This window comes from Vigna unguiculata, chromosome 3, assembly GCF_037176805.1.
Source record: "Vigna unguiculata cultivar grain cowpea cultivar isolate G323 ecotype 2 chromosome 3, ASM3717680v1, whole genome shotgun sequence".
Lineage (NCBI taxonomy): Eukaryota > Viridiplantae > Streptophyta > Magnoliopsida > Fabales > Fabaceae > Vigna > Vigna unguiculata.
Genome location: NC_140794.1, coordinates 62,520,357 through 62,532,856, shown reverse-complemented (window position 1 = coordinate 62,532,856; position 12,500 = coordinate 62,520,357). Strand labels below are relative to the sequence as shown.

General features: G+C 30.6%; 1 protein-coding gene and 1 long non-coding RNA gene across 2 annotated transcripts; both read left to right on the top strand.

The window, feature by feature from the left end:
• The first annotated feature begins 7,155 nt into the window (after positions 1-7,155).
• Positions 7,156-8,820, top strand: LOC146887999 (uncharacterized). The gene is made up of 3 exons (XR_014993764.1): positions 7,156-7,295; positions 7,458-7,536; positions 8,610-8,820. It is a non-coding gene; the product is annotated as an uncharacterized LOC146887999 (long non-coding RNA).
• A 911-nt stretch (positions 8,821-9,731) lies between these two features.
• Positions 9,732-11,506, top strand: SIP3 (SOS3-interacting protein 3). The gene has a single exon (XM_028064032.2). The coding sequence runs from the start codon at positions 10,079-10,081 to the stop codon at positions 11,375-11,377; it is 1,299 nt and encodes a 432-aa protein (XP_027919833.1). The 5' UTR covers positions 9,732-10,078; the 3' UTR covers positions 11,378-11,506.
• Positions 11,507-12,500: the final 994 nt, after the last annotated feature.

Below are 12,500 nucleotides of genomic sequence, written 5' to 3'. Positions count from 1 at the left end.
ATTTCAAATGTGAAATTAGTTTGAGAGATTTTTTTTTTATTGAGCCCACAATTTATTTTTGTAAATTATGGGAGGTAGCTTTAAAAGTTAAATTGGTGGTTAGCATATTATGATGAAAACCAAGATAAGAGTGGTGGACAATGCATGTGTGTGTGGTATGAAATGGCTAGAAAGAACATCTTCAACCACTTTTTACTCTAATTTACAGAATAAATGAAAACATCATAAAAAACATAACTCTTTGTTGACCACTGTCAACTATGAAGACAGACACACATGTCACTCAATTTATCATTTCACATCATTACATCTCCATTGGTACCCACCTAGTTTGCATCTTCATATTCCCATCATCATATGCAACACAATCATGCTATTAAATTTTGGTTAGTACCTATTATTGATCATATAACTACAAGAGAAACACCTGTTTTATATCTTAGACATCATTAAAACAAATTAAGCATTGCAATTTTGTTTTAGAATATTCTCTTGATAAGGTTGATAAGATTGTTAGGTGTTGGAAGTGGAGGTCCATATAATATGGATCCATATCAAAATCTCAACCTTTATCCCAATGCCAATTATTGAACTACAAAAAGAACAAAAAAAAAAAGTTAAATGTAATAAGTATGAATTGAAGTTTTATATTAAATAAAGATGAATAATATACTTTGTCTTTGTCATTATAATATATATGAAGGATTAATTTAAAAAAAAACTTATAATGAAATTAGAATAAAAAATCATTCATGAGAATAGAAATAAAAATACATTATTACATTAATAAAGAATTTTAATGTATGAATTAAAACACTAGTTTATTCCAAGGATAGTGACCAATCAAGTTATAATAAAGAAAAAAATTATAAGTCACCTCATTCATGAATCCATTTCTTTAACGTAAAGAAAAAAACGAAAGTTGCACAAAATTTTCAATTCATTTGTTCCTCTAAGTAATAAAGAAGAAACCAATGATTGAAATTTGATTATCTCAGCAGTGGAAGAATATTTCTTGATGGCAACATTATGGTAAAAAAAAAAACGCAAAACACTTTTATTTATCTGAAAGCAAAAGCAATTTATGAACAGTAGATTGAGAAATATAAAGAGAATAAAATATAAACAGGTAATTCCAAAACATGTTAAGAATTATTTACATGTTTTGGTTTACAATTTCACTTTTTATCTTCACTCAAATATTTTGACTGATTCTAAATATATTTCTCTAAAAAAGAGTTGGTATTTTTTTCGACATAATTAAATTTTGATCTTATGTCGAGAAAAAACAATTCGACATAATTAATTTTTTCATTAATTTCTTTTATTCCTTAATAATCAAAACACGTGTCGCTGGAGTATGTGAGCCTGGACCACGAACACTATAGGTCAAAACAAAGACTATGGTTGGGTCATTTTCCACCACAAAACTTCCAAATTCACCCATTACAAAGGATAAAAATAATTATTTTTCAGTAAAATAAAATAAAATTATACGCATAATTTATTTTTCTTATAAACTAAAATGATTTTTTTATGAAATAATTTATAGAATATTTGTTCTCTTAAATTAAGACAAAATTCAATTTTAAGAATCTATAAATTTAAGTATATTTGAACAAGTTCTTACAAACATTTTTTTATTTAATTGAGTTTTTAAAATATTTATTAATTTTCTTATAAATATCTATCTGTTTTTGACTTGTTGACTAATTCATGTATTTTCTTCTACTTTTTCTAACTCAATAGTTAACATCTTTTTGAAAAAAGAAAAAAAATGAGTTGAGAAAGGAAATTAATCAAAGAGAGAATTAATAACATAAAAAATGAGTTAACGATGAAAAAACAAAAATAATAATTATATTATATTAGGGGCATTACATTTTATTTTTCACCTTTTTTCCTTTTTTATTTCGTTAAATCCTCAGCTCAACAAAATAAAAAACTAAAAACGGTGGTCTTGTTTCAAAGTACCACCGTTGTTGAAAAAACACGATTCTCTATGCTACCAAACATAAAAGATAAACATGTCACAAGTTTTCTTTTTATTGAAAAGAAAAATCCTTTTATTTCTACTTCGTATCTAAAATATTCATATGACATTGAGCCGGTTTATTTATGTTTATTCTTTTAATTTTTTATTTTTATTTTTACTTTATTTTTGTTTAGCTTAAAAGTAAATATTTTTCTATTTTTTTGATACAATTTTATCTGATGTTAAATTAAATCATTTTCAAAAGTCGTTTATTTAGAAAACAACATGACTCTAAAAATTTAAAATTTAAATAAAGTGATTTAAGAAAATGACAAAAGAAGTAGAAGTGGCAGTGTTGGAATACATGCGTGCTGCTGCAGCATCTGGCTCTGTATAATAAATAGTGGGGCCCACGCAGCTCCATCATTTCAAAATCATATAAAACAAAATTATTTTTGTATACCATTCAATTTATGTTCGCTTCAAAGTTCGTCTATTTATTATAAAATCATAAAAAATTGCCTGTTTAACATAAATAAATCTATTCAGCGTCGATTCTAGAAAAGTTGGTTGGATTTTGGTCGGATTTTTAATATATGAAATTTCTTTATGGGTATAATTTTAAATAGATGAAGAATACAAAATTATAAAAATGAAAAATTTATTTATACATTTTTTATAAAAAAAATCCCAATGAGAAGATGAAAACTAACGAAGAGAAGATAGGCCGAATATATTATTAATCAAATTGTCAATAAGCATATTACCTTCAAATAAATAAAAAAAAAATTAATTAAGTTGTCTCGAGGGAGGTTAATGGAACGGGTAATAGTTTCGATCTATATAAATATTTAAGAACGATTAATATTTAACGATATATCTTAATCATAAATCCAAATATTTACAATATATCTTAATCAATTACCTTCGATATATCTTAATAATTCAATAGATTTTTTTAAAATCAATCGATGTAAAAATTACTTATTCAAAATTATTATGTTAATATTTTAATTATATATTTTTTATTATTTTTATTTTAATTTAAATTAAAGTATAATTGATATGTGTATTCAAGGTGCGGATATTATGATAGTTGCACCCACCTCGTTAATATGTGTGTATAAAAAATACTTATACCCGATACTCGAGGATATTTATTTACAATAATAATTCTTTACTCGTTGGAGATTTTATCTGCATATATTCGCAGATTCAGATCTTTTTAACATCCTTGATTGTATCCATTATTTTTATTGTAATTTGGATGTGTGATATACATCATTAAATTGAATTAAAGTGAAAATATTTGAATTGAAGGTATAATCGTATACAATCATGTTATATTAGATTAGAGGATTCCAAATTAGTTAAAAATGAGTCATCACAATTTTTGAAAGGTATATTTGTTATTTTGGATTAATTAGTATACTGATGATTAAAAATAGTGATTCGAATACGAAATGTTTTGAATCTGAACTATAGTATCACTTAAATAATAAAGTACTATTAAAGTAGCGAGTAGTAATTGTAAGTATGGTTTAGTGTTGCTTAAGTGTGTGATTTAATGTTTAAGTGGAAAAATTATGATTTAATGTTTAAAAAAAAAAAGAGATGATAGGAAATTTCTGCCTCCATTAAAACACTCAATGTTTAAGTGGAAAAATTATCAGTCAAGCAATAAGAGTGTCAACATTGATGCTACATAGTAATTTTAAAGGTTATTGGAATATTATTACACAAAAGTAACATCGCTCAAACGTTATGGTAATATTCAAAGACTGAATGTTGATAACTCAAATAGCATGTTAGACTTACAAATAGTCTTTTTTGGTTTGCAATACTAATTGTAAAATTTGCATATAATGGTGTTTATTTATTGATAAAAGTGTTAATTTATTGATAAAAGTGTTATGAAATGTTGTGTTAATTTTAGATGTTGTAGTTTTTTTACAATTTAATATACTTTGTTTTTTATTTATTTTCACTAAAACCAAAGAATTTTGTTCAAAAAAAAAAAAAAGTTGAACATAGGAGTTTCCTTTTCATGAATGAAGCTTGTGAGAGGAACGGTTGGAAATATGAAATATTAATATATTTATCCTTTCGGTTGTTAATTATGATACTGAATTCTATTAAAACATTAATTTTTATCATTAATTTTTTAATTATGCTATAAAGAATGAAAGTATAAAGAATATATATATATGAGAGGAACAGTTGGAAATATGAAATATTAATATAATTATTCTTTCGATTGTTAATTATCATACTGAATTTTATTAAAAACATTAACTTTTATCATTAAATGTTTTAATTTTGGTACAAAAAAGGAAAGTAATATATATATATATATATATATATATATATATATATATATATTTCTCACCTTATAATAATATGTCAAAATGGGTAAGGTTCGTCAAGCTAGCCTGCCAAGCAAAAGGCAAGCTAGGTTGAAATTTCTAACCTGTCAACTGTTGTGGTTCGGTTCGTCTAACTCGTCAAAGTAGTAGGTTAACGACAAGTCAATCCGTCTGGCCCGACAACCCTTTTTTAATTTTTTTTATATTTAAAAATTATTAAAATAAATAATTTTTTTATATTATATATATGATTTATAAACAAAAAAATAAAAAAATAAAAAAATAAAACAATAGTCTGTCATAAGACATAACAGACTACAGAATTCAATTCATTTTGTTGTAGCGAGCCAGTCCAACCTGACATTTTTTGGCAAGTTAAAGACAGGGGAGATAAAACGCTCATTTTGACACTCTTAATCTCATTAATATTTTTGTTTTGGGAATTATAGTATGTTACACTAATAACAAATCTTTTTCTTTTTACTTAAGAAAATAAGTGTGATGCATGGTACAAACATATGGCGAGATACTTATAAAATAGATAAACTAAACAAATTCACCAAAGAAAAGGATAAGCTAAATAACTGCTATGATACATCTATTCATTGATTACAATTTATACGCACATGTATACAATATCTTGATACAATTATTTAATTAACACAGCAATAATATTTTATTACAAGAATGATACAGTTTGATACTTTTCGAATAAAATTACAGGGTCTTTATTATCATATTCATGATTTATTATTATTTTTTTAATTAATATATCTTATTCTATTTCTTAACACGATCTTTGTTAAGAATATAACTATGAGTTAAAATTCTCACTTTGAATAAATTTTTTTTTAAGTAATATATAAAAATTAATATATAAAAAAATCATAATTATTCAACTTTAAGATTTTTATGTTAAATAATTATATAAATTATAGTTAATTCGCACATCTAGATATGACACATCTAGTTTAATTAATTATATTTAATCCCCACATGTATACAATTATTTAATTAAAATACCACAATAATTTATTATAAAATAATACAGTTTGATACTGGTAAAATATAATAAAAAGGTCTCTATTATCATCCCCATTATTTATTATTATTTTTCTTAAAATACACTTGACCATTTTAGGTTAATGTGTAAGATACTACCATTCCTATAGACTATATATTCAATTAATATTTATAACAGTCGATACAAATCATTAAATTTAATTTTTCTCCTTTTTATCTATCACAGTTTGAAATTAAAATCAGGTATATAATTATAAATATTTTATATATATATATATATATATATATATATATATATATATATATATATATATATATATATATATATATAATCACGATTCACTTTCAATGCCACCTAATTTATTTTATTAGTTAGATTAAAGTATATAAAAGAATTGATTTTTTAAAAATAAAATTTTACAATGTATGTTTCTAAATCAAATGGCTTTTCGAATAAAATTTCACCAAAATCGTATGTACATATTATATGTATGGGGCTGTTTAGTTTGTATGGCTGGTGGGTGTCATACACGAAATAATTATAAAATATTTTTATAAATTAATCGAGGAATAATTAGGGCTGTTTTTTTTTCACTATATTTTATTGACAAATACTGTACACAGATACTTTGAAATAATTTGGAAAATTATATTGACAATTTTGAACCATGTCTGGACAAAATTAAATATGTTAACAAAAATTAAAAACGTGACCCTCACTTATTACTCATAAATTAATAAATAAAATGAAACTTACCTAAAAGATATTTAGTTTAGTGAAATTATGACGTATGTATTGCAGTTACATTCTACCAGTATTAAAGTACAAGTATGGAGACATAAAAGAGAAATCATAAATTAAAATGTTGATAACTTTCTAGTATACAAACATTTATTATAAGACTGCCATAATTAATAATTATGTTTAAAATTTTAAATTAATATGTCAATTACGTTTATATTTTAATATATTATGAAGAAATCAAATTTTATTTTACATAAATTTATGCTATTTTTATCCAAATATTCTATTAACTAACGCCTTAAAATAACAACAGTTACATAGGTATCGAAAAGTAATTGAACTTTCTGTCTCGAATTACTAGAGAAATAAATTTTAAAAAAATTATAATTATTTATACATTGAATATTAATTAATATAGCTTTTGTTTGTGTAAAAAAAAACTCAAAATTTAAGCGAGTAAATTACAAAAATAACATATGACGATTGTAAGTTTTATTCAGTAGTATAAAATTAATAACATCAGACGTTTTATAATAATATTAAAAACATATTAATGAAATAAAAATATATTAATGTTGTCCTTTAAAAATTTATACTGTAAAAATATATTATTCATTTAACAACACCAAAATACCTTTAGTTTCATAAAATATTTTATTTATACATAATTATAACAAAAAACTATTAGTACATATCACTAATTAATAGAACTTCAGAAGAGAAGGAAAAAATTTTCATCACACAACAAAAGAAGAACTAAGATAATCAAACAACTCTTAAAAGAAAAATTAAAAAAATATAGAAAAGTTATTTCTAGAGATGATATATTTTAAAACTATAAAAAATTTATAATAAAACTATTATTAAAACTTTTTAATATTAAAATAATCAAAATTTTAATTCACTATTGTAAGACCCTAGAAAATGGCGTTTTAAAAGTGATAGTGGTTTAAAAATAGTGAGACTCGATTATTTTAATATTAAAAGATTTTAGTATAAATAGAATTGTTATAAACGAGTTTCATTTTTTTAAAACACACCATCTCTCTAGAAACCACTTTTCTAGAGTTCTCTGACTTCTCTCTAGAGGTTCTGTCTCTCTGGTCGTCTGATTGAAGAACCGAGACCGTAGGATTGATCCTCTCGGCGAGCTCTTTAAATTGGACCGATCAGTTTCTCCGTTCGCGTAAGTTGAGTTTTCGCTCTTTATTTTAGTCTTTTTCTGTTTTCTATTGCATGCAGGTCCTCTTCCGCTTGCATGCAACGTTTTAATCATCAGTATGAGTCTCTGCTGATCGGTGATCATAACGGTATGTCCTGATCGTTCTTGTGATGTTTCTATGTGTAGATAGAGCATCCTGTGGAGTTAGAGGTGTTGACGTTTTTAAGGCGTTGACATTTATAAAGTTGTCTAAACATGATAACAGGTAAGGGAAGCTAACTGTTTTACTTGAATTTCATCTAGAAATCATTCTGATGACTTTGAATTGCATGATTGATTGTTGTATGAGTGCTTGAATTGTGTAATTGAGTGTATGCTTGGATTGTGCTAGATTTCTTTACTGTTGCATGTGAGAACAGATTGGGAATCTGGTATTTTCGCTTAAGCGAGCAGCTCTCGCCTGAGCGAAAACACCAGAAACTCATCCCCTGTTTCTGCGCGAGATCTCGCCTAGGCGAGCCAGTCTCGCTAGAGCGAGATTCACTCTCGCCTAAGCGAGACAACTTAGCTTGAGCGAGAATTCGCCCAGAGTTTGGGTTGTTCTCTGTTTTGAGCCTCGCTCAGGCGAGAATGACTCGCCTAAGCGAGAGAGCCTTTTTGCCTAGGCGAGACCTTCTAGCTTGGGCGAGAAACCCTGCAGTTGAGTGTTATTTCTTTGTTTCTAATGGATGAAGCTATGTTTGAATGTTAAAATATGAACTTAGTTATGATATGCATGAATTGTTATGACTGGTAATATGTGCGGTGAAATTGCATGAAGTTGGAATATGAGAAGAAGTGGTTGAACTAGGATTTCAAGGGAAATTATAAGAGGAATGTTTTAGTGTATGTAAGGACATAAGGACTCAGTTTTGGTTGGTATCCTGACGCTCCTAGTAACCATTAAGACTCATGTAGAGTTTGATGGATTACGTCGGGGGGAGTAGCAGGAGGTCCTAGTCTATGGACCCGATCCGCCATAGAGGTGATGGGACTTACCCTGGGAGTGGTTGGGTGATAACCCCTTGTGTCCAAACTCTGCAGAGTTTGGGAACCATCGCAGGTGCAGGCCACCAAGAGATCCGATGTCGCTTACATAATCCGGATATTGAGTCTAGAGTCATGTAAATGTGTTGTGGTGGTCTATATGATTCTGGTGATAATGAGAAAGATTGCGTGGTTTCTATTTATAATTGAACTGCATGATTCCTTAATCAGATTAGCTTACCCTTGCTTTTTGTGTTCTTGTCTTGTGTTGTATGTTTCCTTTTGCGATGATCACCTATTCGGTGGGAGCAGATGTGGTTGCAGTGTCAAAGGCACTTCTGGAGGATGAAGAGCCATCGTGTTAGTGTTGACGAGGAGGTTTCCGGTGGGAGCTTTAGTAGTGGTCAGTAGTACAGAGTTTATTAGTTTAGTTTAAGTGTATAAGTGATATATTTTTATAGTCATACCTTTTGTAAGACTGTTTTAATATATTGGGTACACTGGATTATCTGTTTTGGAACTATGATGAAACTCCCTATTTTTATTAGTTTTAAGCTGCTGAAATTGGGATGTTACAACTCTCACTTAAAAAATGTCATTCTTTTTAAGTTTTACAATGTTCGACTAATATAGAAAAATAAATTATCGCAAGTAAAATCTGGTTAATGTATGATAAATCGTTATAACTTTTCTCATATGGTTTCTCTTGTATAGAAATGAATTATAATTAATTAATGTTTTTTGTTAGTTTCTCTCGAAAAAATAATTAGAAAACGCGTTCAAATATAATTATACTTTGTAATGTAAAGAAATTTTTGACGGAAATTAAGGCGAGTCATAAGAATGCACATACGATAAATCAATCTTTTTAACGTGTACATAAGAGAAAAAAAAGTCTGTGAAGAGACAGAGATATATTAATGTAATGAAGACATAATTAATGTATTAATTAAAGTAATATATTTTGTATTAAAGAAATATTAATTTCCTGACATGATTTTTTTGTTTGTTCTGGAAGTGCAGTAATGAGATTGGTGATGGGAGGGTGATCCGTGACCATTGATTAAGCAAGGTCCTAACTGGGGAATTTGTTACAGCCACAAAGACAGAGGCACAGAGGGGGGCCCTGTGTGCTCACCCACACCGGACCATAATAATTGTGAGACAAATACCTTTCACAATTAATAACAAAAAAATAATTTCATGAGGATTAGGAAATGTTAAAAAGAAAAAGATAAAAATAGAAGCGGAACCTCGAGATTGATGGATTGGATCCGACGGTGTGGCTTGATTTGCTTAAACAGTGGCATCTGGTGTGTTGTGGGCGGAATGGAAAAGACAAGTCCATGATGGAGTGCCAGGATGGACCATACACGTGTTCGTTTTGTCCACCGTCAGATCTAAATGGGCGCTATAAATTGAAGAGGAAGCACAGTAACGGGGAAGCTGAAGGAACAGAATAGAGTTGGGAAAAAAACAATTATTGAGTGAGTGATTGAGATAGGGATTTATCATCAGTGGGTGTTTTTGTTGGCAACTGCAGAGAAGGGAATGCAGAGAAATGAGAATCCATTGGTTCACTCCGTCTGAGGCAGGTGCTCCTGCCAAACGAAGAACCTCCGGCAGACATTGCCACCGGAAACATGTCGAAGACGGGTAGTTACTAGCTATTCTCTCATCGATTTCGAAATTCCCAATTTCAAAATCAGACAAACCCTAATTTCTGCTGCTGTATAGGATAGTATTGTTATTGTTATTGTTATAGTGTTGATTGAGTAAGGATGAGTGAGAAAGAGAAAGAGAAAGGGGTGGGCGAGGGACAATCGACGTTGCTGCACGGGAAGTACGAGCTGGGGAGGGTGTTGGGGCATGGAACGTTCGCGAAGGTGTACCACGCGCGGAACCTGAAGACGGGGGAGCACGTGGCAATGAAGGTGGTGGGGAAGGAGAAGGTGATAAAGGTGGGGATGATGGAGCAGGTGAAGAGGGAGATCTCGGTGATGAAAATGGTGAAGCACTCCAACATCGTGGAACTCCACGAAGTGTTGGCCAGCAAGTCCAAGATCTACATCGCCATGGAGCTCGTGCGCGGGGGAGAGCTCTTCAACAAGGTCTCCAAAGGTCGATTGAAGGAGGACGTCGCCAGACTCTACTTCCAGCAGTTAATCTCCGCGGTCGACTTCTGCCACAGCCGCGGCGTCTACCACCGCGACCTCAAGCCGGAGAACCTCCTCCTGGACGAACACGGCAACCTCAAGGTCTCCGACTTCGGACTCACCGCCTTCTCCGACCACCTCAAGGAGGATGGGCTGCTGCACACCACGTGCGGCACGCCCGCCTACGTCTCGCCGGAGGTCATAGCGAAGAAAGGGTACGACGGTGCCAAGGCCGATATATGGTCGTGTGGGGTCATCCTCTACGTCCTCCTCGCAGGGTTTTTACCCTTTCAGGATGATAATTTGGTTGCCATGTACAAGAAAATTTACAGAGGGGACTTCAAGTGTCCACCTTGGTTTTCCGCGGAGGCGCGAAGGCTTGTTACCAGACTCCTCGACCCCAACCCGAATACCCGGATTAGTATCAGTAAAGTGATGGAGTCTTCCTGGTTTAAGAAACCGGTGCCGAGGAAGGTGGAGGAGGTGGCGAAGGTGGATTTGGAGGAGATGTGTGAGAGGCCTGCCACCATGAACGCGTTTCACATAATCTCGTTGTCGGAGGGGTTCGATTTGTCGCCCCTGTTTGAGGAGAAGAAGAGGGAGGAGATGAGATTCGCGACGGCGGGGACGCCCAGCAGCGTTATATCGCGGCTGGAGGAGGTGGCGAAGGCGGGGAAGTTCGACGTGAAAAGTAGCGAGACGAAAGTGAGGCTTCAGGGACAGGAGCGTGGGAGGAAGGGAAAGCTAGCGATTGCGGCGGATATTTACGCCGTGACGCCGTCGTTTATGGTGGTGGAAGTGAAGAAGGACAATGGAGATACCCTGGAGTACAACCAGTTCTGCAGCAAGCAGCTTCGTCCTGCGCTTAAAGACATCTTCTGGAATTCCCCACAGAATTCCACACCTGCAATAGTGCTTGAATGAATTTCTAAATTTCTATGTACTCTTGCATATGATGTCCGAGTCTCGTTTTTCTCTTCATTTTAATCTTTTTCTTGTTTATCAACTTTGAGTTTTTAAGACATGAAGGTAAGATTTGTTCTTCTGTTTAAATTCCTAGTTTGGATTCATTTTTAATTTCTTGAATCAGCAGCAACGTTGTGATGATGTTTCGATATGCGAGTAGGTTGATTCTGTGATGTTTTTGTTTGAATTAAGAATGGAGTTTGTGTGAAGAGGAATTGATTATTTGGTTGCATCACCATTCGCCATCGCAATCCCACACCTACGAGAATCAGCTGAACGTAGGTTTCGTTGGTATAACCGAAACGCTTGAATTCTATTTGGTTAGCTAGAAATGTCACGTGAAATCGACTTCAGATTGTTGGACTTATTCTTTGGAACTTAGGCTTATTTTTTCCCTGTGAAAAAGACTTAACCTAATTAAATTTTTACTTTCTAACACTTCTGGAAATTACTTTCTTAACTTTTTTTACCTTCTCTTCTTCAATATTAACATTTTTAACACTCCTTCAAAACATATTTTAAACTGTTATTTTTTAACACATTTCGAAGCTAGTTTCTCTGAAAAATATCATTTTAGGAAAACAAATATCACACGGTGGTAAATTAGTAAAATTGAGTTATATTATAAATAAATAATATTAATTGTCTTTGTTTTAAGCTTTAATAATAAGGGTAATTTTTGGGTAATTTATTATTTTTTATAATTGTATTTTTGTTTCACCAAACTTTTTGTTAGATAGTATGTTCGTGAAGGATTTAATGGTATACCTTTCAAATCTTCAATTTTCTAATACGTTAATGATCATTTTCCAAAACTTAACACGGTGTTGACGCAGTCGAATCCAATCAAGTTTTCTCATCAGTCACCTTTTGTATGATTTTGTCCGTATACATGGTATATACCATTTCACAATTTCCACATCTTCGATCTATATAATTTTTTAAAAGAAAATACGAATATTACTTTGTTGAATTTAAGTAACTTTTTAAAATATTATCTAATTTGATTAGTAAAATTAATTTTTAGTACACAGTATTATTTTTCAATAATTACATGATTACTTAAATATATTATTATTAC

Coding starts and splice junctions, on each gene's coding strand:
- SIP3 (XM_028064032.2), top strand. CDS start 10,079: ATGAGTGAGAAAGAGAAAGAGAAAGGGGTGGGCGAGGGACAATCGACG.